This window comes from Orcinus orca, chromosome 9, assembly GCF_937001465.1.
Source record: "Orcinus orca chromosome 9, mOrcOrc1.1, whole genome shotgun sequence".
NCBI classification, from domain to species: domain Eukaryota; kingdom Metazoa; phylum Chordata; class Mammalia; order Artiodactyla; family Delphinidae; genus Orcinus; species Orcinus orca.
This window is the reverse complement of record NC_064567.1, coordinates 3,083,995-3,106,767: the sequence shown is the minus strand read 5'-3', so window position 1 is coordinate 3,106,767 and position 22,773 is coordinate 3,083,995. Positions and strand designations below refer to the sequence as shown.

Here is a 22,773-nt window from a genome sequence, read left to right as displayed (position 1 = left end):
AAAGACAGGATGGAAAGACTAGAATTCATTTTTAGGCAAAATCAGGTTTGTGATTGTTCAGAATTACGATAGATAGTAAACACCCCTGGTGATATAAATGAACTTATTTACATAACAGAAATAGACTCACAGACATAGAAAACAAACTTATGGTTACCAGAGGAGATAGCGTGGTTGGGGGGGAGATAAATTAGAGATTTGGGATTAATATACACACACTACTATGTATAAAATAAATAAACAACAAGGATCTGCTGTATAGCACAGGGAACTGTCTTGTAATAACCTATAATGGAAGAGAATCTGAAAAAAATATATATATATATAACTGAATCACTTTACTGTACGCCTGAAGCTAACACAACATTGTAAATCAACTATGTTTCAGTTTTTAAAAATGGTTTAAAAAAAAATGCCCCTGGAGAATTTTGCAGGGGCCACAGGTAAGCGGGGAGCCCAGCCCTGCACTTTTTTAGTGCTGAGTTCCTGTTTGGCTTGGTGAGCTGGGTGTCCTGTGAACCAGGGGACGCCTGTGTGTCCGCCTCTGCTTAGGCAGTTGCCTCTGAATTTCTCATTATTTTCTTAGGAAACTGGAGGCTTGACTCGTGATTCCCAAGGAGAGAAAAGGCCCCACACAGCCTTTAGCCTTTCAACTGCATCTCTCATTGGCAATTACATGGAAAGTGTATCTCCAAACGTAGTTTATCCTGGTTCAACCCCTTCAAAACAGTCTGTAGACTTAATCGATGGCTTTCGTCCGCAGAATGAAGAGCCAGTGTTCTCCAAGGACGGCCGGAAGTTCTTCTTTGTCCGAGCGATCCCGCAGGGGGGGCAGGGGAAGTTCTACCACATCATGGTGTCCTCCTCCCAGGTAAGCTCCCTAGTTTCCTGCTCTGCTAGGGCGTGCCCTGGGGGCCTTCCCCCCGCCTCAGCAGGGGAGCTAAGTGCTCCCTGGGGTAAGCCAGGCCCTGAAACTGGAAGGCGGGTCCCCACGTGGGGACAGACGGGGCCTTCATGAGCCAGCCGTCCTGACTGGGCAGGGGTGGCGTTCGTGCCTCCTGTAATGCTCAAAAATACGAATGACACTTCTGACGATATCAGAGGACACTGGGTGCATTGCTGGGTCTGAGCACAGGACACGTGTGTGTAGACCGCTTTGTCAGTCCGCCCGCATTGGCCTTTCCTCCCTCTTCTGGGTCCTGGGGGCCGGGCACAGTGTCCTCGTGGCCCCAGGGCATCCCACCTCCATGGTCAGCCGGATGCACTGCCGTTCCCTATGCTGCAGCCACAGGATAAGAGCAGAGCATCGCTGAGCAGGGAATGTGGGAGCTGAATATAGGTGCGTTTGGAAAGAGCAGACAGCCTGGCGAATGCCACCTCCTGCAGAGCGGGCACCCTTGCCCCCTCCCCACGGGGTGGGACCCCGGAGCTGCACTCAGGGAACCCTGCCCTTAGGAGGAAGGTGAGGGGCTGCGGGCCTCCCATCAGCACTGCCCTCGGCCTCAGTCAGTGGGGCTTCCATGTTGAAGCAGAGTCTAAGGAGATCAGGGCATGTGAATAAAATTTTATTTTTAAAAAAGTTATCAAAAATATTCTGTGGATATAAAGTAGAAGATTTATATTCATGGCATGCCCCAGAAGGCGATCTCCAAAGCAGAATTCCCAGAGCGCCCCACATGGAGCAGCTCTGATAGAACAGGAACGGAAGCTCGGCTGTGGCTCCAGGACAGGGACCACTTTGACTCAGAGACTCAGATACGGATGTTTTCGTTTTCAAGCCACTTACTGCATGGCTTCCAGAACGTCTGCAGACGGGCTGACATCCAGCTCTTACTCCTAAGGCCTGGGCGCTGTGGCCCCGGATTCCTGGCTTCTCATTTGGGATCACTTCAGTCAAGACTTAAAATGCTGGGGTGTTCCCTTCAGCCCATCTCGGATTCACCCCTGTGACCAGCATGGGCTGAGGACCCATTAGTCATCCAGCAGGGGCAGGGCCCCCCCTCTGGGGGGCGCCTCCCCAGGAGCCCCTCGGCCCCCACTGCCCTCCGGAACCCCTGGCAGCCCACTTCTCCCGCCTGGTCCTGCCTGCACAGGCTCTCCCTTCTCCCGAGGCCATTTCTGGGGTCCCTGTGCCCCACAGTGTGAGCCTCGGGCCCCGTGCCTGATTTAACAGCATTCGCGTTGCACCCATGCCCGGGGCACCCGCCCTTGGAACAGCCGGCCTGTGGCTCATGCCTCAGCATCTCACAGCCCGTTCCTGTTGGGATGGTCACGTCTTTCTCCTTCTGTTGTGATGTGTTGTCATAACTCTTCTGCTCTGGGAGGCACTTAGGGAGAGACAGTGTGTGCAAACGCACAACACGCAATAAACGGTTTCAAGCCATCCTTGTGAAGAACGGGGGAGAATGAGGAAGACCCAGGGGGGTTTCTTCCTCCCTCCCTCCCTCATCCCTCCGTTCCTTCCTTCTTTCCTACCTTCCCTCCTTCCCATCCTTTCTTTATTCTTTCTCTGTTTCCTTGCCATGTCTCATCCACTCCTCCATATTTCTCTTTCCTCCCTCCTCGTCCCCCTGTGATACTGACCTGCTGATCAGATTTACAGGCGGTGAAGGAACAGTGTCAGCAGCGTGTGAAGCACTGACGCTTAAGACACGGAGCTCACGGTGGGAGTTGCTGCTGGTCCGGGTGCTGGTTGATCGCAGGGCAGCCGTGGGCGCTGCCCCTCCAGGCGGGCACTCAGAGAAGGGGTGGGGCTGCGGCCCGAGGGTGGTCAGCCTGTGTCCGAGGGCCCGGGCCGAGATGCGAGGCTAGGCCCAGCCCCACCCCACCCCGTGTCCCATCTGTGTTCCAGCCTAACAGCAGCAACGACAACATCCAGTCCATCACCTCCGGGGACTGGGACGTGACCAAGATCCTGGCCTACGACGAGACGCGGAGTAAGATGTGAGTGCGTGTGCGGGGCCGCCTCTCTGTGTTCTCCTCCCCTCACACGGTGCTCAGCACTCTCCCTCTTGGGCAGCGCCCCGAGGCCCTAGTTTCTTCACGAAAGTGCGCCCTCAGATTCGCGCCCGACCACCCCACGTCCCACGTCTCAAGGTCCCCGTGAGGACGTCGGGCCTGCAGCCAGTCCTGTGGCTGAGACGGTGGCCGTGCGGGGTGGCTGAGCCTTTGCTGGTTCCGGGCGGGACCCAAGGGCACTGTGAGCCCAGTGCGTCGTGAGCCTGGCCTCGTTCAGGACAGCCGCTCCTGTCCTGGTGCAGGTTCACTGCTTTCCCTGCTTCTCAGAGAAGTAGGGCCAAGGCTGAAAGAGGTCAGGTGCCTTCCTCCAGGCTGTGTGGTCAGTGGCAGGAAGAGCTAGTGTTCAGCTCAGGCAGTGGGGGAGTCCCCGTGGGAGCCAGGGTTCCCACGCAGGGGTCCCGGGCGGGCACGGGCCACCGAGTCACGGGATCAGCCTTTGCGTCCAGCGTGGAGCTGGCCCCGGGCGGGAACGTTCTCTCTGTGGACCCTGAGCAGCGCGTCCTCGGGGAGGTCTGCGGAGGCCGAGCCTGGCGCGCAGAAACACACCTGCCCCGCAGCCAGCTAACTGCCGTGCGCCTGCTGGTCTTTGCAGCTACTTCCTCAGCACGGAGGACCTGCCGAGGAGACGCCAGCTGTACAGGTGCGTCCCCCGACCCCCGCGCACGGCGGTCTCCCGCCAGAGGCTTCGCGTTCCAGAGTCACACCATCAGCAGTACACGGGGGGCAGCAGAGAGAGGCGCCAGCACACGTGACGCAGGCTGGGGAGAAATAACCGCAGGTGCTGAGGCCCCCACATTGGAGGCATTATCATAGTCTTCTGCTTTTGCCAGACTGAGTCTCTCCCTCGGGAGACGTCTGACAGCCTTTCCTTTCACATTAGTCGAAGCTGAACTTGGAAGGATCACTCTTGGCCGGGGTTTCACAGGAGGGAACTGGGGTTTGGGAATGTACGGGTGGACTGGGGTGGGGTTGGCCCTACTGCCCTGGCCTCCTCCACGTGGGCGCTGGCTGAGTTCCGCAGTCTCGAAGGGGGCGGAGCAGGGCTGGCCTCTGCATCCTGCAGAGGACAAGGTGTTCTCCAGGGTCCGTCCGCCTTCAGCATAAACCTCGTGGCCTGCCCCCCGCCCCAGTTCCCGTTCTCACCAGGGAGAACTCGTGCTTCTGAAGTGGGTTCTCCCGAGGAGCTTTCTGCCAGTAAAGCGGAGGAGGGCGTGAGGCACTGTCACCTCCACCGCTTTGCTCTCCAGACGGGAAGGAGGGGGCAGCTGGTTCCTGCCCCACGCACGAGGGCCACCTAAGAGGACACTACTGCGTTGTGGCCCTCGTGGCCTGGACGGAGCCGATGCCAGGCTCCCCTCCCCCACCGCCAGGAGTCGGGGAAGCCCCATCGGGTGCACGGCCGCCCTCCCGTCCGCCGGCCCCTGTGCTGACAGTAAGGGCTGCACTAGGGAGAGAGGCACTGCCTTTCGGAGGCAGAGGAAACCGGCAAATCCACGCCGTCACAGGTCTGCTCCTCTCTGTGGACGGCTCATCTCTGCTTGTCTACCAGGATAATCCCACCAGTCCCGTCACCAAATTAGCCAAGGAGATGGAGGCCGGCCACCTGCGCTTCCTCTGACCTGTCCTGTCTCCCGTGAAGCGTCTTCACTCTTGTAGACCGCTTTCACGTTAGCAGCCTTCCCACGCCACACACTCAGACCTGGACTTCTTCCAGGTTTATTGGAAGATGCCTCGGTATCTTATAGCTTCTGGAAACACGTTAGGCCTTCTTGACATGAAACTGTGCTTGACCAGAGCGGTCCTGGGTGACACCTGAAGGGGTGAGAAGTGCCCTCGGCACCTCCTCACCGGCCGTGGCAGCGGCCGGAGCCCCCCACCGCTGCTGTTTCTGGAGCCCCTGCCCTGTCCTGTCCCGGCGGCAGGTGCTCTGAGGGGAGTGAAAGATCCAGAACACGTAGCTTCTGTTCCTAAAGTGCTAGTCGCCTGCTCAGAGGGATGAGGCACTAGAAATAATACCCCACACCCGACACTCCCACCAGGACACGCCTGGGCCTGCATGACTCCCAGGAAGCAGCCATGCTGAGCGCTCCTGGTGGGTTGGGGGTGGGCAGCCCTTAGGATGGCCCCGTGGGAGGGTGACAGCAGAGCCAGCACTCGAGGCGTGCCAGCAGGGAGACAGGTGGGAGGATGGTCCCCAGATGACCGTGCGGGAGAGAAGCCAGCGTGCTGGGCGCGGGGGCCGGAGCCGAGGGTCTCACCCCTGGTGACAGCCCCGCCCGCTCCCTGTCCCTGCAGCGCCAACACGGTGGGCAGCTTCAACAGGCAGTGCCTGTCCTGCGACCTGGTGGACAACTGCGCCTACTTCAGCGCCTCTTTCAGCCCCAGCGCCGACTTCTTCCTGCTCAAGTGCGAAGGTGAGTTCTGCCACCGAGTGACACCTCTTTCGAAGGCGCCCCTGGGACCCAGCAGGAGCTCCGCGATCCCGGGACAGGTAGGGCCGCCTAGCTGGGGACGTCGGCGCTCGCAGGAGCAGCCTTCGTGCATCACCTCTGCCAGGTGTGTTACTGGTATTTTACATCTTATAAAGGGTTGCAGCTCACCAGAGTGCTTTCTACATGCTGTGCCGGTTAACCCCAAAGTTCACCTACATTTTCCTTTAAAAAATGTGTATCTTACACGTTGATGGACATAGGCCATCTGTAAAGGTGGTAAAACAATTTCAGAAATTCTTCAGCATATGTAAGGATTGAGATAATATAAAAGAAGATTCAGACGGGAAAAAATTCTTTTCCTACCACTGAATTCATGGATGATTTATTCCAAACTTTAGAAAGTTCTTAATCACACCAGTCAGCATATACAAAAGAGTAGACCAAGTCCCATCGTGGACACAAAGAAATACCTTTGCATCTTGTCCTCATGTCTTGAAAAGATAGGAGCCCACGGAAAGGTGAGAAATAATAAATTGGTTGTAGCGAAATACATCTCAGAGAAGAGCTTGATCTACTGAGATGATCTCCAGGGGTGAGAGTACACCACGGGCAGAGACAGGCCGACACCGGGAACGACTGAAGAATCTTTATCAGACTGCCTTTGATAGCCTTTGATAGCCACTCAGTAGCTCGGGACCTCAGCCTCTTTTTATCAGCGTTGTCATCCAAAATCTCAGCCCCTCCTCACCAAGCTCAGTCCCAGACATTCTCCTAGGATAATGTGATGGGAGAGAAGTGTGTGTTGGGGGGTGGGGGCGGTTCTGAAATGCGGCAGTAGCCCCCAGTCCCCTTGAAGCTCATCTTACCAGACTCCTCCTTTGCCAGCAAGACCTGTTGCCCCAGGGCACGACCTTCATGATATTACACGTTGGGGAAGTGCAGAGGTGTATAGAGCTCAGAGATTGGGAACTGTGGTGAGCAGACCCGCTAGGGGAAAGAGACAGCAGCCTGACAGGAGCTGCAGGGTCAGAAATCTGAAGTCTTACCTGTCGAAGGAGGAGGTGGCTTTACAGTGCAGAAGGTCGTGATGAGATACCGAAGGGGAAATTGAAGTCAATCTAAAGAAGAACTTTAGAACGTCCTAGAAAGAATGGTTGGGTGGGAAAGGTGACAGAACCTCCCTCAAGGAAGGTCTCTAAACAAGGGCAGACATCACGTACCAGAAATAGGTTTAAATAGGTTTAAATACGAGGCAGAGAGTAAGCTGGGGGCCTCAAGGTCCGTGTTGTAACTGGCCGAGGCGGTCACGATTTGGATCTCGTTCTTGGGTTCTTACTAACGTTCACTAGTATTTGCTCCATCGTCATCTTTCACAGAACCCAGCCTCTTATCTATCAACAAATTCTTTCTCTGCTTCCCTTAGCTCCTGCTAAGCTCTGCAGGGTCTTCTCACTCCAGAGTTTAGTGGGAATGGCCTCGTTCTGAGGACGGCAGCCTTCTGTTGTCCAGTTTCCACAGACTCTAGCCCAGGGTTGAAATTGAAAGGTTCTTCCAGGACATCTGTGGCCCTGGGTTCAGGCAGGGAAGCTCCCATGTCCGTGCGGTGGATGTAAAAATGGCGCCCATGTTGGGAGGCCACTTGGACAGTGTGCGTGGAGATCACTGAACAGTCGTTCATGTGCAGATTTCCCATCCTGCAAGCGTTCCATCCTGGGGGAGATAACATTTCTTTCTATGTTTGTGTCCCAGCCAGTCTGAGGACATTTTCTCTTTATAAAGCTGCTTGTATTGTGTGGTCTCGGATATTTTGTGTGAAGAGATAGGTCCTCAGTTGTCACTGTGAAGGAAAACAGAAGCAGAGGACACGTAAGGCCACATCCCAGGTCACAGACATGACTCAGCCCCTGAGACCACCGTGATCTCAGCTTCAGAAGGATGGGGCGCCCCTCCCCACAAATGCCTGGGTCCACTAGTAACGGAACAGATTCATGGAATTTGCAGGATAGGAGACCTCAGAGACCATCTGATCTGATCTCCATCCCCTGCTCCATTTTATTAAGAAACTTAACTCTTAATTGATCATGGAGTTGCCACCTCAGGATTTTCTGAATCATTTAAAACCTATTTAAAGATTTAGCCTAGGGCTTCCCTGGTGGTACAGTGGTTGAGAGTCCACCTGTTGTTGCAGGGGACACGGGTTCGTGCCCCAGTCCGGGAAGATCCCATGTGCCGTGGAGCGGCTGGGCCCGTGGGCCATGGCTGCTGAGCCTGCGCGTCCGGAGCCTGTGCTCCGTAACGGGAGGGGCCACAGCAGGGAGAGGCCCGCGTACCACAAAAAAAAAAAAAAAAAAAAAAAGATTTAGCCTGTTGCCTCTTAAGATAAACATAAACTAGCCCTCTTTCCTACAAAACTGCTTTTTAAAATTTTTTCTATTAGTAACCTATTTTCTGGCTAATGTAACTTGTATGCCCAAATCAACCTTTCCCCTAAAACCTAATCAAAACCTGATTTTTAAAAAGGGATTTTCTAAAAAGACGTAAATTTACAAAGACCGCAGAATGGATGAGGTGACTGAAGCAGCCAACTTTACGGTTTACGGCTGCGGCCTGGACACAGTTACAGCAGTAAGTGCCTTAGCACACCCTGAATTCAAATCCTGCTCCTGCGGTGAGAGCTGAGCGGACACCCAGTTCACACCATAGGCACTGGGGCGAACAGCCGCTGGGGATGCGAGGGTGGGTTTAATGACATTTCAAAGAAGTGATTACACACCCGGTTGGATTGCTTGGGGTGTTTTGTTGGTGAAGAAGCCTTGAGGAAAGCTTCAGATAAAGGTGTGGGTAGGGTCAGAATGTGAAACGCAGCCCAGAGGGGCAAAAGTGCAAGTGAGAAGAGAAGTGAGAAACGGCAGAGGTCGTCGTGTGGAGGGGTCTTTGCAGCCTGCGAATCGCGGTCACTTCGTGGATGCATGCATGTAAGAGGCCGATTTACGATCCAAAAAGAATTTTATTTTCCCACATTTCTCAGTAGATGTAAATGTAGACCCCAGCGTGTGGCTCACAGCAACGTTTATTAAACTCCATGTCCCCTCCTGTTTATTTCTCTCACGTCCCAAAGCTGCTCTGAGACTGTTGAAAGCCTTGGACCACCGTTTCACTTTTCCTCCTCCTGCAGAACTTTATCGTGGGTATTAACCTGGCCTCTCAGATGCAACCAGAATAACAGCAACAACAAGAATCCCTCCTTTTTAGGCTGAGGGAAAATGTAGGGGCAACTGGACGATTCTCTGTGGTCAGTTAGGGAAAGGAAAATCTGTGAGTGCTCCCGCACTCAAAATTGTTTGGCCTGTCATGAAGGGAACTACAGATATTCGGCTTGGGCAGAGATTATGGTCAAAGGATTTAATAACTAGGGCAAGGTGGACCCCAACCAGCTGAAACAGAGGCCCAATCAGAGCAGACGCAGGCCCACAGCACATTAGGACATAAGGGCTAGGTATCATAGCAGATGTGAAATTGTGACAGCCCCGTATAAACTTAGTCCTTCTTCCTCCTTCCCGTGGACCTTCTATTATGATCGTTTCTGGTAGGTTTATTTGATGTGGATCTGTCCCCTTAGCTTAAACTGTACTGCTCAGTGTTGTAACTTCGTCATAGTGGATTATAGCTCATCAACTGCTTGCAGTCGGTACTTCTGTTTAATTAGACCTCTGGTGTATTGTTTTTCTCTTAATGTCCAGTTGCTCTGCTGTAGTATGTCTTGTCCTTCCTCATCACTGTAGCGTTTCATTTAGTCTTATCATCATGTACTTTCTTCTCTAATTTTTCATTAACATTTCTTCTGTGGTTTCTCAAAGCTTGCCACTTTTATATTTTTTATAATTTTCAAGTTCATAATTTTTATTAAGTATGCGACCACTTAAAAATACATACATTATTTTTATACCTTTGCACACTGCTAGATTAAACAGAGATTAAAATAGAATATAGGTAAGTAAAGACTCGGAAATGTTTGTAATGCTCGTATCCACTCATTACGTAGCCAGATCCCATCTATCTGTGTCAATATTTGTATCTAAACGGCATGGGTTTTAGGTGATCACCAGATACTTGCATAAGAGACACATGTAAACCATATTCAGTAGAACCTCGTGGAAACTCACTTACCTATTTAATATAGAGGTTTAGGTTCCTTTCCAGATCTCTGGGGTCTGGCAGTGAAGCCAGCTGCATCCTAAAGATTGTATTATGACATAACATTTTATAATGAAATCATATCTATTCTGGGGTGTACCAGTAAGCCGTTGTTTACATGCCTAGTTGGTCTCAATGACCCTGGGAGATGGGTAACAGAGCTACCTAATATTTGTCCAGCTTCTTACGATTTGAAAAGTACATTCTTACGGTATAATACTTGACGTTCATATTCCCTTTTTTTTTGAAGCTTTGAAATGCATTTTTTTTTTGGAGTACCGTTGATTTATAATGTTGTGTTAGTTTCAGGTGTACAGCAAAGTGAATCCATTCTTTTTCAGATTCTTTACAAAACAGAAACAGACTCACAGATCTCGAAATCAAACTTACGGTTACCAGAGGGGGAACGTGGGGGGAAGTGATAAATTAGGAGATTGGGATGAACATATACACAGTACTTTACCTAAAATAGATAACTAACAGGGAACTTTACTGAATATTCTGTGATAACATATTCCCATTGCTGACACCTTGCAATTTTTACTCTTATCACAAACAGACCTCCTTAGAGTTCCCTAAACTCAGTGTTCCCCAGTTCCATGCTTTTATCTCTGCCTGATGAACTCCCGTACATCTTCCAAGGTTCCTCTCAGGCAAGGGTTGATTTTTATCCCCTCCCAGGAGGGTTGAACTGGCAGCGGTGAGCTCGCCCGGGCAGCGTGGATGTGACTGTGGGTTCACCCTGAGACCGGTGCCTGGGACGGACGCTTGACTCCTCAGCTGTTGGGGTTGCCTGCGTCAGGGGCCTGGGACCCGCACCCTCCAGTCCTGGAAAAGCCCAATCTTATCGCTAAAGAGAAATGCACTCACCTTCTGTGTGAGTTTCCTGGGGCTGCTGTGACTGCGTGGCCTGAAGCAACAGAAAGTGATTCTCTCACAGCCCTGGAGGTGGAGTCTGAAAGCGGATTGTGGGCTGCAGGGCCTCCCCCATCCTAGCGGCAACCCCTCCCTGCGCCTGCCTCCAGACCCTCTCCTCACAAGGACACCAGTCACGGGGCCCCCGAACCCCGAGCGGCCTCCTCTTAACTTGGTCACATTTACAAATAATTGGTTACAGTTTCTTCCAAGTAGGGTCTTGTCCACAGGCGCTGGGGGTTAGGACTTCACCACATCTTTGTGGGGACACAACTCAACTCACAGCGACTCCCCCCGCCTGAGACCCATATCACCTTCTCAAATAAGAGAGGACAGAAAACTATTGCTGTTCTCCTCGGGGACACAGAACCAAGGGCAGCCACGGTAGGCTGTGTGCCAGAGACCATTCTTAATGCTTTTACCACGTTCCAGAAGGGAGGAGAGGGTCCCCTGGAGAGTAGTGGGTGCAGACGGTGTCTTTGCAAGGCAACTCTGACATGTTAGAGGAGGAAGACGGCTCCAGTGTCCATTTCCTCCAGGAAGTCTTCTTCCAGGTCATCGCGCGAAATAAATCCTCACGTTTCATGGAGCTGTGAAAAGTGGTTGGCTTTTCTCCTCCCCAAGTAAACTCGACCCTGAACAACTGAGTCAGAGCACGTGAACTCACGAGTTTTCATGATCACAGCCTCTGTGTAGAGAAGTGGACTTTCCTCTTCAAACTGAAGCCCAGGAACACGATTCATTTCCCTATAGGTTTGTCAGGAGGACTCCACCATCCCTGTTTCTGGGAAACATCTAAACACCACCAGGAAAACAGGCCCCGTGTGTGAATCAGGTGTGTGCAGCTTCATCCGAAACATTTTTTGTATTTTTAAAAATAAATAAATGAACATCGTTTTCTTGGAACAAACGAGAGAACTAGAACATTTCCTTCCCATTCTGAGTGAGGAAACAACCTGCAGTGGTGACTCGTGCTGCAGACTGAGCCTCCCCTCCCCCTGTGAAACCCTGATGTAGCAGCTGCTCTTAAGGTCACCGCGTCAGCGGCCTAGTTTATCAAGACAGTCTTCTCCATCCTGAAGTCGAATTGAAACAGAATAGGACCCAAGCTGATAATAAAGTGAATGACTGTGTCCCGATTACTGCCCTTACTGTTAAGTTCTCCCGGGGGCCTCTACCATTGCCAGGTTTGCTGCCATCAAGAAACATGGAAAAGATGGTGACGGGGGCAATGAAGTCAGAGTCCGAAGGCCTGGGCTGGACTCAGGGCTCCGCCTCTTACTGGCTCTGTGACTCGGGCGTGACAGTTAAGCTTGCTAAATGCTCCGTTTCCTCATCTGGAAAATCAGGGGAATAACTACTCTCATCAAGTCAGGAGGATTAATCAAGAGAATGCATGTAAAGAGCTTAGCCTGGTGTCTGATACATAGCAAATGCCTAATAAATGTTGACTAATGTTGTGATCACAGCTGTCATCACCACCATCATCACCTTAGCAATCAATTAAGAATGTCTTAGATATTTACTGGCTACTAACTCAGGATCCAGGGGGTGGAGCTGAGGCTACAGAGGGTTAGCTTCCACGAAATTAAGTCACATCCCTTACTTAGTGCCTCCAAATGAACAGACTCCCTCATCCCTCACAAGGTGGAGCTGGGAGCCCTGGGTCTGCGCTTACACTAGCAGGGTAGAAAGTTCCAGAAGGGAGCATGGCTGCCGCAGTCTCGGAGCATTAACCAACCATCGGGTAGGCGTGGCAGTGAAGCGGCTGGTGACTTCAGGGGTGGCTCTGCCTAAGGGGCCTCCACAGCTGGGTCTTGGCAGTGTTAGGAAGTAACCGCATTTTCCCCTTTTCTTTGATATTTCCTCTTTCCGTGCCATGTCCCCTCTCTGCCTTTACTCCTTCAGACACCCAGTGCTGCCAGCTGCCCCGGCCGCATCCTGCCCTTGGGAACCATAATTAAGTGGGAAAACGCACACGGCTGTGCGTCTGCGCCACGTGAGTGCACCTGGAGTCTTGTTCATAGGGAGCAGCGGAGAAGGCCGGGTGGAAAATCAGAGTCAGTCTCGCGGCCCAGCTCCCCTTGCCCGGAAGCTGCTGGCCGTGGCACAGTGGATGAGAAGGAGTCAGAGGCCAGGTCAAGGTTCGGTGAGAAAGAGTGTCGTCAACAATTGATGCGTCACATGTGCCTCGTGCAGCAGTGAGGGGGGAGGGATGCCCACGTGCCACGCACCTGTCACGTGTGGTGTCATCCCCTGAAAGAAGTGAGTACGCCCCTCATGAGGAAACTCTGACGTGGGACATATTTGGAGGTTGAGGTCCATCCTGAGCTCACCTTGTCCTACAGAATGAAGTAAAGCACATTTTCGTACAGGGCGCTACCGTCTTAAAGCATTGTGGTCGGGGAGGTGAAAGAGACAACACATCATTTCAGAGAACAGAAATGTGCATTTGTGAAGGAACAGTCGTGGAGACCCCGTGACTGGAAGGAACAGAAGTGGCTACAATCCTGACACCACCACAGAAGGTATCCCGAGGGAAGGCTGCTGCCCAAAACTCCCGATTGAAGGACAACTCTGTCTGTCGTGCATCTTTTGGATGGGGGAAAAGAAAGACCCAGATCCCTCCAAAGAGACTTGGGGTATCACTGGTTCACACTCACTCCTACAGTGTACAACTAAGCAGGTGTCCCCTATGTCCTGACCCAACGTAGGAATTATATATGCTGCTTCTATTCAGGTTAATTCAAACCACTCACATCCAACTATAAATGAGGAGCCTCAAAGTTAAATAATAATAATAACATAATGCTAACGATACATAACATTTATCATTATAAAGAATATAATAAATAATGTTAATAATAAATGCTCTGCATCATTGAGGAAAGTGTGTTAATTAGCTTCAAACATGTAGGCTGATAGCAAGTCTCAACAACAGGGTGTGAAAGGGGGAAGCAAATGGTTTGGTTCTGTAAACTACCTAATCCTCTAGACATCTCTTAATCCAAGTTTCCAAGGCATTAACCTGGGCTGCCCTTTTTAACTGTGGGTTTGTGAAGGTGAATGTTTGGAACTGGGTTTGAAACTCCTTGGAGCATTGCTTGTGTGACTGAGAGTGACACCAACTGTTCGATCTCTCAAACATTTGGAGCTACTTCCTTTGAGGTTGCAGCTTCCAAGAACAAGGAGAGGGATTCTCGAGGCAGGTGATCTCACGAGCATCATTACACAGGTGCTTTGGAAGACGCTGGACTCATCAGTAGACGCTGCCAGCCCCCAAGCATACCCTCCGTAGGAGCCCTCTTGCTCCCTGATAACAGCCAAAGGAACAGAACTTCTCACTTGCCCAGGTAGCACTTCACTGTCACCCAGCAAGTGTCTGAACTGGGCTGGTGCCTGAGGCCAGCAAACTTTTCTGCAAAATGGAGGTCATATCCTGGTAGTGCGCTGCTTGAAATGTCCATGACAAATAGATAATGTTATTTGATGCGGCAGCAGTGCCCCTGGACCCATGCACTGCTCTCCTCCTGCACCCTGACTCTAGGTGGTAACAGCCCTTACTCGCCAGTCTGCCTTCAGGGTCTCCCTCTGACCAGTCCACTTCCCTCCCAAGTACCAGACCCTACTTCCTAAAGATTATTTCTCTGCGGAATGTCTTCCTGGGCACATACATTTCTCTCTTTTCTAAGTAAAATGGTACAAGAAACATAACAGTAAAAAATAAATGACTCCCCTGGGCCACCTAAAAGGAGACCATCAATGGAACAGGACATGGAAGGATTTTTGAAAAGTAAATATAAATGGACCACATTGAAAATGGAAGCCAACGACTAGGAAATGTGGCATGATTGGTGAAAGACACGGTAACCAAAACATTAAAAATAAAGTTTGTTTTCCCAGAATTCAGATCAGATCGGAGGCGACAGAGGATGGGAGCTGAAGGTCGTCATGGGCTAAGATAGCCTCATTTACGGGGCTGAGAGTGGACGCCTGGCCCCTGCTCCAACAGCTGTGGGCTAACATATTTGCCCTGGACAGTTAAAGAGGTGCTTGGCCGTGGGGGTCTCCCGGAGTGGACACTGGCCGGAGCAGGAAGTGGGGCTGTGCCTTGAGTGGCCTCAAAGACAAGGAGCCCAAGCACTAAGGACGGTGGCTAACTGCTGCCTCTGCCCACCCCCAGGACCTGGCATCAGTGGCCCCCCACCCACCATCAGGACCCGGCATCACTGGGCCCCTGCCCACCCCTGGGATCCAGCATCAGCACTGTAGCGTCTGTGACCACCGCGAGGGGGTGCACTCCTGAACAGGATCCTCCCCGCCACATGGCAGCAGCCAACCAGAGATCACTGAGGCACAAATGTGAAAGGGAGGCCTCAGACTGAACATCAGAAACAGAAACCCCAGGAGAAGCATTCGCACGATCACTTCTATTTACTGCTGTAAGTCTCACTGGAAATGTCCTCAAAGAGTTCCTAGAAGGTGCCACGTTGATAATCCAAAAACAGGCCACTGGCAAAAAAGTAGACAGACTGCTGGAGATTTAACAAAATGTTTACCAAGGTATTTTTTTTAAGTTTCGAAAGAAGAACTGAGTTGATGGCGTAAGCATGTGCCCCGGTTTCCCAACAAGAGCCTGAGATGATGCCTCCTGAAGACCAGTGGAGGCCATGTCACTGTTGTTAGTGCCCCTCCCTTCACTCTCAGAAATGTCCCTGTTTGGGCAAAATTATTAGCAGAACACCATCAAATAGTAACCTAGAAACTCCAGCAGAAGGATTTCCCAGAAGGCCTTTTCTTTGACGCATCTCCTAAAGGGTTACTCTCCGAAATAAGTACCTGTGTTGATCTTATGGGCTGTGCATCAAGTCTATAAGACTGTGTTGGCTGCCAGAAAGCTTAGAGGGAAATTTATAGCCCATGTGGGTAGGTCTTTGAAGAACACGTTTGTTATTCTAGCTGTTTCCTGGATTTCTCTCTCTCTTTTTTCTTGTCTTTATTTTTACATTGTTCTACTTTTCTCATCCCCTCTTTTTATGCTTGTTTTTATCTATGCATTTATATCTTTCCTATCTGCCTTAAATCCTGTTTGTCTCAGGACCCAGGGCAGATGGACAGAAAGTAGGTGAAAGGGGAGTGATTGACCAGTTGAGTGGCAGATGGAAACATCAAACAGCTCCTTCAGATAGCATCCAAGGCTGTCCTCGGCCTGGCCCCACCGTACTTACCCCACCTGTAGAGCACTGTTCCTGGGTTAGAGCATTTCAAACACTTGGCAGCACAACCAGTTTCCAAGTGAAATGGTAAAGGAACTAATACAAAACAGACACAAATGATGTCTTATTAGCATTAAAAGTTCAGAAGTATAGCGTGTGCTTTTCAGTTGAATCAAAGAAGGCAATAAGACTATTTTGATGAATACAAAATGTGCATAATATAAGTTAGGGAATGCAGGTAAAAGTTACAGCCTTTCATTAATAACCTTCAACATCCATGAAATTAACCAAACCTTCAGAACCACTGCTGCCCTTCTTTTAGGGCCACTGTTGGAATAAATGGCTTGGGTTTTTCTGTTATGTCAATACCTATAAAGCCCTCTACCTAAACTGTCGAGGCCTGTTAAATATCTTACACAACCTCCAAGGTCCAACCCGTGAACTTCCTCTAATCACACCCTCTCCCTCCTTGGGGCTCTGAGAGCATTTTTTGCCTCTCTTATCTTTTGTATCTTCTACCCCTCACCTCTAGGTGCCAAGCTTACCAAGGCAGGGCCTGTTTGATTGGCATCTGCACAGCAGCCTCATAACAGACTGAATATTGATACAGGAACATTCACCGAGCACCAGCAATGTGCCAGGGCTCTGACATGCGCCCGGTGTGTTCTGGAGGCCTGGAGACCCAGCCCAAGACCCGAGGGAGCAGAGCTCTGAAAGCGTTCCTCCCGCACTTCCTGCACAGCTGCCCACTGACAGGCCCAGTGCCCCCTCCCCCGCCCCCAGGTGCTGGTCAGTTTTCCCACAGCGCATCTCACGCCTGCTGATATTCATGTGTTTCCAGTGCCCGTCTCACCCAGGGATGTCAGCTCTGTGTGGCAGGAACTTTGTATTCCCCACCACTTTGATCCCAGTTTCTAGAACATTGCCTGCACACAGTGGGTCCTCAACAAATAAGTATTAATAGTTTTTGAAGGGATGAATAAAATCGACCTCAAAATGCTACACTTTGGGGCCAATATAGACTGAGCTTAAAGTCACAGTTGTACCTTAGAACTTCCTAGAAAAGAAGCTAATTCACATGCCCTTGTAGGTGCCATAAATGCTACCTCACGTGATCTAGAAAAACCAAAATATTCTTTGAAACATTATCTCCTGTCATCACACACGCATACTTCTGTATGCTTACAATATGCAGAACACTATGAACACTGATTTAATTTTTTTAGACAGAAATGTTGTAAACGAAGAAAGATGGTCAAAATCAAAAAAAATAATGTAATATGCCATTTAAAATCATATGTTTAGGAGATTGGCCTAAATAAATTTTCTAACTGAATATAGACCTTCTGGCAGACTTGACATGTTTCTTCTCTTTTGTTTCAGAGGGAAGCCCTGGGGCCTGTGGATAAAGTTCAGGGAACAATGTTTCAACTTCATATAAAGAAAAATCCAGAAGGGTTAGGAGCATCATGATGTGGTTGTAACTGTAGGTGTGACGTATGTACACACGGTGACCATTGAAACTTCCCTCCCAGGAGTTCTCCAGGTGGAAACTAGCTAACCAGTAAGAGATGTCTCAGGAGGGTCCCTGTGGCTTTTGGGGACTAGATGATCTAGGATCCTTGCCCTAGTAGGAATCTCTGGTGGTTCTTTTCCGATGCCGACCCAATAGAGCAATTTTAGGGACCATCCCAGGATCCAGGCAGATTTGACACCTTCTCCAGACACCTGGGGTCTCTGGCCACATACAGTGGTGCTTATTTGAATAATGAAAAACTGAACGCATTGAGAGATCCTAACATACATTCTAAGTCATCACCAAATCTGTTGGGTCAGTGAAGTCAGAATGTAGTATTTGGCTAGATGTACTGGGTTGCCTTTTTTGGAAGCATGATGGTGGCCAGGTAAGGGGGTGTGGCGTCTCTTTCACAGACCTTCCAGTAGCCAGTGAGCCCTAGCGCTTCGTGCCGTGGCCGTCTACAGTAAGCTGTACTCTGCTGCCTTTGCCTCAGTTCACAATGCCTTAGGTAGGACTTGACTGCTCTTTCATTGTGGCAGAGCCTGACTTCATAATCTGGATCACTTTTCAAAAAGGACACTTGGAAAATACCAATTTTGGTTTTCCACTTAGTGGTTACTGATGAAAATTTAGTTTTTTAGATGCATGTAAGGGAGCATTTCTTCTGGACTAAAGGAATCCTCTTCTTAAACAAACACTGCTGGCATATTTTGATCAACAGTAAAACATCCATCCATGTCCTCTACCCATGTTTGAATAGTAGGTGACTTTTTGTTAAAACCAGGGAACATTATCTTATTGCCTAGCACAAATGAATTACAAGAATTAGATTGGAAATGTCTAGCTAGCTCTTAACAAAAGTTTCCATTTTAGACAAGGAGACATAAAAAGAACTGATCCCAAACTTATTGATACTAATGGAGAAGAAAAGGAATAAGGGAAAACCAGATGCTTCTGTAGCCAGGCATGTCTTCTTCTCCCAAACCTCGCTGTTTAAGAGAACGTGGGCAAACGCAAGGCTTAGTGGGGAAGGAAGGGATGTGGATGAGTGAACCCCACTTCGTGTATTATAATGGGGAGCAGAGGGGGGACACAGATGAGAACAGACACTGCTCGGCCCCAGTCAATTGTCCCCTTTCAGAAACTGTTATCTTCCGGTATTTCAACCCAAGTTCAGAATCCATATTTTTATATAAATATCTGATTTCTAAATGTTGGAAACCAACTAAAATTTGAAAGTTTCCTTTTGGCTAAATAAAACATTTGCAGGCCACATCTGGCCCACAGGTGACCAGTTTGTGATGTCCTGGTAGTGATGCACTGGATTGTCAAAGGTAATTTCTTGTTTCGTGGTCCCGCTTATAAGCTGCCCCCTTGGTTACCATGAAATAACCAAAGCTTAAGTAGGCAGAGGGAGCTGTGACAGAGGTGGAAATGTTTCAGTCTCAAGGATCCATCCCTGGACACTCATGAATCCACATACTTTTTGTGTGTGTGATTATGGAACTTAGCTTTTTTTTTTTTCTTCTTTTTTAACAACTTTATTGGACTATAATTGCTTTACAGTGGTGTGTCAGTTTCTGCTTTATAACAAAGTGAATCAGTTATACATATACACATCTTCCCATATCTCTTCCCTCCTGCGTCTCCCTCCCTCCCACCCTCCCTATCCCACCTCTCTAGGCGGTCACAAACCACCAAGCTGATCTCCCTGTGCTATGCGGCTGCTTCCCACTAGCTATCCACTTTACGCTTGGTAGTGTATATATGTCCATGCCTCTCTCTCACCTCCTCACAGCCTACCCCTCCCCCTCCCCATATCCTCAAGTCCATGCTCCAATAGGTCTGTGTTTTTATTTCCATCTTACCCCTAGGTTCTTCATGACCTTTTTTTTTTCTTAGATTCCATATATATGTGTTAGCATATGGTATTTGTTTCAGACTTACTTCACTTTGTATAACAGACTCTAGGTCCATCCACCTCACCACAGATAACTCAATTTTGTTTCTTTATATGGCTGAGTAATATTCCATTGTATATATGATATGTACCACATCTTCTTTATCCATTCATCTGTTGATGGACACTTAAGTTGCTTCCATGTCCTGGCTATTGTAAATAGAGCTGCAGTGAACATTTTGGCACATGACCCTTTTTGAATAATGGTTTTCTCAGGGTATATGCCCAGTAGTGGGATTGCTGGGCCGTATGGTAGTTCTATTTGTAGTTTTTTAAGAAACCTCCATACTGTTCTCCATAGTGGCTGTATCAATTTACGTTCCCACCAACAGTGCAGGAGGGTTCCCTTTTCTCCACACCCTCTCCAGCATTTATTGTTTCTAGATTTTTTGATGATGGCCATTCTGACGGGTGTGAGATGATATCTCATTGTAGTTTTGATTTGCATTTCTCTAACGATTAATGATGTTGAGCATTCTTTCATGTGTTTGTTGGCAATGTGTATTTCTTCTTTGGAGAAATGTCTATTTAGGTCATCTGCACATTTTTGGATTGGGTTGTTTGTTTTTTTGTTATTGAGCTGCATGAGCTGCTTGTAAATTTTGGAGATTAATCCTTTCTCAGCTGCTTCATTTGCAAATATTTTCTCCCATTCTGAGGGTTGTCTTTTGGTCTTGTTTATGGTTTCCTTTGCTGTCCAAAAGCTTTGAAGTTTCATTAGGTCCCATTTGTTTATTTTTGTTTTTATTTCCATTTCTCTAGGAGGTGGGTCAAAAAGGATCTTGCTGTGATTTATGTCATAGAGTGTTCTGCCTATGTTTTCCTCTAAGAGTTTGATAGTGTCTGGCCTTACATTTAGGTCTTTAATCCATTTTGAGTTTATTTTTGTGTATGGTGTTAGGGAGTGTTCTAATTTCATACTTTTACATGTACCTGTCCAGTTTTCCCAGCACCACTTATTGAAGAGGCTGTCTTTTCTCCACTGTACATTCTTGCCTCCTTTTTCAAAGATAAGGTGACCATATGTGCGTGGGTTTATCTCTGGGCTTTCTATCCTGTTCCATTGATCTATATTTCTGTTTTTGTGCCAGTACCATACTGTCTTGATTACTATAGCTTTGTAGTGTAGTCTGAAGTCAGGGACCCTGGTTCCTCCAGCTCCGTTTTTCGTTCTCAAGATTGCTTTGGCTATACGGGGTCTTTTGTGTTTCCATACAAATTATGAAATCTTTTGTTCTAGTTCTGTGAGAAATGCTAGTGGTAGTTTGATAGGGATTGCATTGAATCTGTAGATTGCTCTGGGTAGTAGAGTCATTTTCACAATGTTGATTCTTCCAATCCAAGAACATGGTATATCTCTCCATCTATTTGTATCATCTTTAATTTCTTTCATCAGTGTCTTATAATTTTCTGCATACAGATCTTTTGTCTCCTTAGGTAGGTTTATTCCTAGATATTTTATTCTCTTTGTTGCAATGGTAAATGGGAGTGTTTTCTTAATTTCACTTTCAGATTTTTCATCATTAGTGTATAAGAATGCCAGAGATTTCTGTGCATTAAGTTTGTATCCTGCTACTTTACCAAATTCATTGATTAGCTCTAGTAGTTTTCTGGTAGCATCTTTGGGATTCTCTATGTATAGTATCATGTCATCTGCAAACAGTGACAGCTTTACTTCTTCTTTTCCAATTAGGATTCCTTTTATTTCTTTTTCTTCTCTGATTGCTGTGGTTAGAATTTCCAAAACTATGTTGAATAAGAGTGGTGAGAGTGGGCAACCTTGTCTTTTTCCTAATCTTAGTGGAAATGGTTTCAGTTTTTCACCATTGAGGACGATGTTGGCTGTGGGTTTGTCATACATGGCCTTTATTATGTTGAGGAAAGTTCCCTCTATGCCTACTTTCTGGAGGGTTTTTATCATAAATGGGTGTTGAATTTTGTCAAAAGCTTTCTCTGCATCTATTGAGATGATCATATGGTTTTTCTCCTTCAATTTGTTAATATGGTGTATCACATTGATTGATTTGTGTATATTGAACAATCCTTGCATTCCTGGAATGAACCCCACTTGATCATGGTGTATGATCCTTTTAATGTGCTGTTGGATTCTGTTTGCTTTTTTTTTGGTGAGGATTTTTTCATCTATGTTCCTCAGTGATATTGGCCTGTAGTTTTCTTTCTTTGTGACATCTTTGTCTGGTTTTGGTATCAGGGTAATGGTGGCCTCGTAGAATGAGTTTGGGAGTGTTCCTCCCTCTGCTATATTTTGGAAGAGTTTGAGAAGGATAGGTGTTAGCTGTTCTCTAAATGTTTGATAGAATTCGCCTGTGAAGCCATCTGGTCCTGGGCTTCTGTTTGTTGGAAGATTTTTATTCACAGTCTCAATTTCAGTGCTTGTGATTGGTCTGTTCATATTTTCTATTTCTTCTGTTTCAGTCTTAGCAAGTTGTGCATTTCTAAGAATTTGTCCATTTCTTCCAGGTTGTCCATTGTATTGGCATAGAGTTGCTTGCAGTAATCTCTCATGATCTTTTGTATTTCTGCAGTGTCAGTTGTTACTTCTCCTTTTTCATTTCTAATTCTGTTGATTTGAGTCTTCTCCCTTTTTTTTTTTTGAGGAGTCTGGCTAATGGTTTATCAATTTTGTTTATCTTCTCAAAGAACCAGCTTTTAGTTTTATTGATCTTTGCTATTGTTTCCTTCATTTCTGTTTCATTTATTTCTGTTCCAATCTTTATGATTTCCTTCCTCCTGCTAACTTTAGGGTTTTTTTGTTCTTCTTTCTCTAATTGCTTTAGGTGCAAGGTTAGGTTGTTTATTTGAGATGTTTCCTGTTTCTTAAGGTAGGATTGTATTGCTATAAACTTTCCTCTTAGAACTGCTTTTGCTGCATCCCATAGGTTTTGGGTCGTCGTGTCTCCATTGTCATTTGTTTCTAGGTATTTTTTGATTTCCTCTCTGATTTCTTCAGTGATCACTTCGTTATTAAGTAGTGTATTGTTTAGCCTCCATGTGTTTGTATTTTTTACAGATCTTTTCCTGTAATTGATATCTAGTCTCATAGCGTTATGGTCGGAAAAGATACTTGATACGACGATTTCAATTTTCTTAAATTTACCAAGGCTAGATTTGTGACCCAAGATATGATCTATCCTGGAGAATGTTCCACGAGCACTTGAAAAAAATGTGTATTGTGTTGTTTTTGGATGGAATGTCCTATAAATATTAATTAAGTCCATCTTGTTTAATGTATCATTTAAAGCTTGTGTTTCCTTATTTATTTTCAGTTTGGATGATGTGTCCATTGGTGAAAGTTGGGTGTTAAAGTCCCCTACTATGATTGTGTTACTGCCGATTTCCCCTTTTATGGCTGTTAGTATTTGCCTTATGTATTGAGGTGCTCCTATGTTGGATGCATAAATATTTACAATTGTTATATCTTCTTCTTGGGTCGATCCCTTGATCATTATGTAGTATCCTTCTTTGTCTCTTGTAATAGTCTTTATTTTAAAGTCTATT

General features: G+C 47.8%; 1 protein-coding gene across 5 annotated transcripts in view; it reads left to right on the top strand.

The window, feature by feature from the left end:
- DPP6 (dipeptidyl peptidase like 6) overlaps positions 1 to 22,773 on the top strand; it is a 1,028,806-nt gene that overhangs the window by 936,797 nt on the left and 69,236 nt on the right. For all 5 annotated transcript variants that reach the window (XM_033408228.2, XM_033408227.2, XM_033408230.2 and 2 more), the window contains exons 13-16: positions 764 to 871; positions 2,852 to 2,943; positions 3,611 to 3,658; positions 5,314 to 5,432. In XM_033408228.2, coding sequence (XP_033264119.1) covers positions 764 to 871; positions 2,852 to 2,943; positions 3,611 to 3,658; positions 5,314 to 5,432 — 367 coding nt within the window. The remainder of the gene's footprint in view (positions 1 to 763; positions 872 to 2,851; positions 2,944 to 3,610; positions 3,659 to 5,313; positions 5,433 to 22,773) is intronic.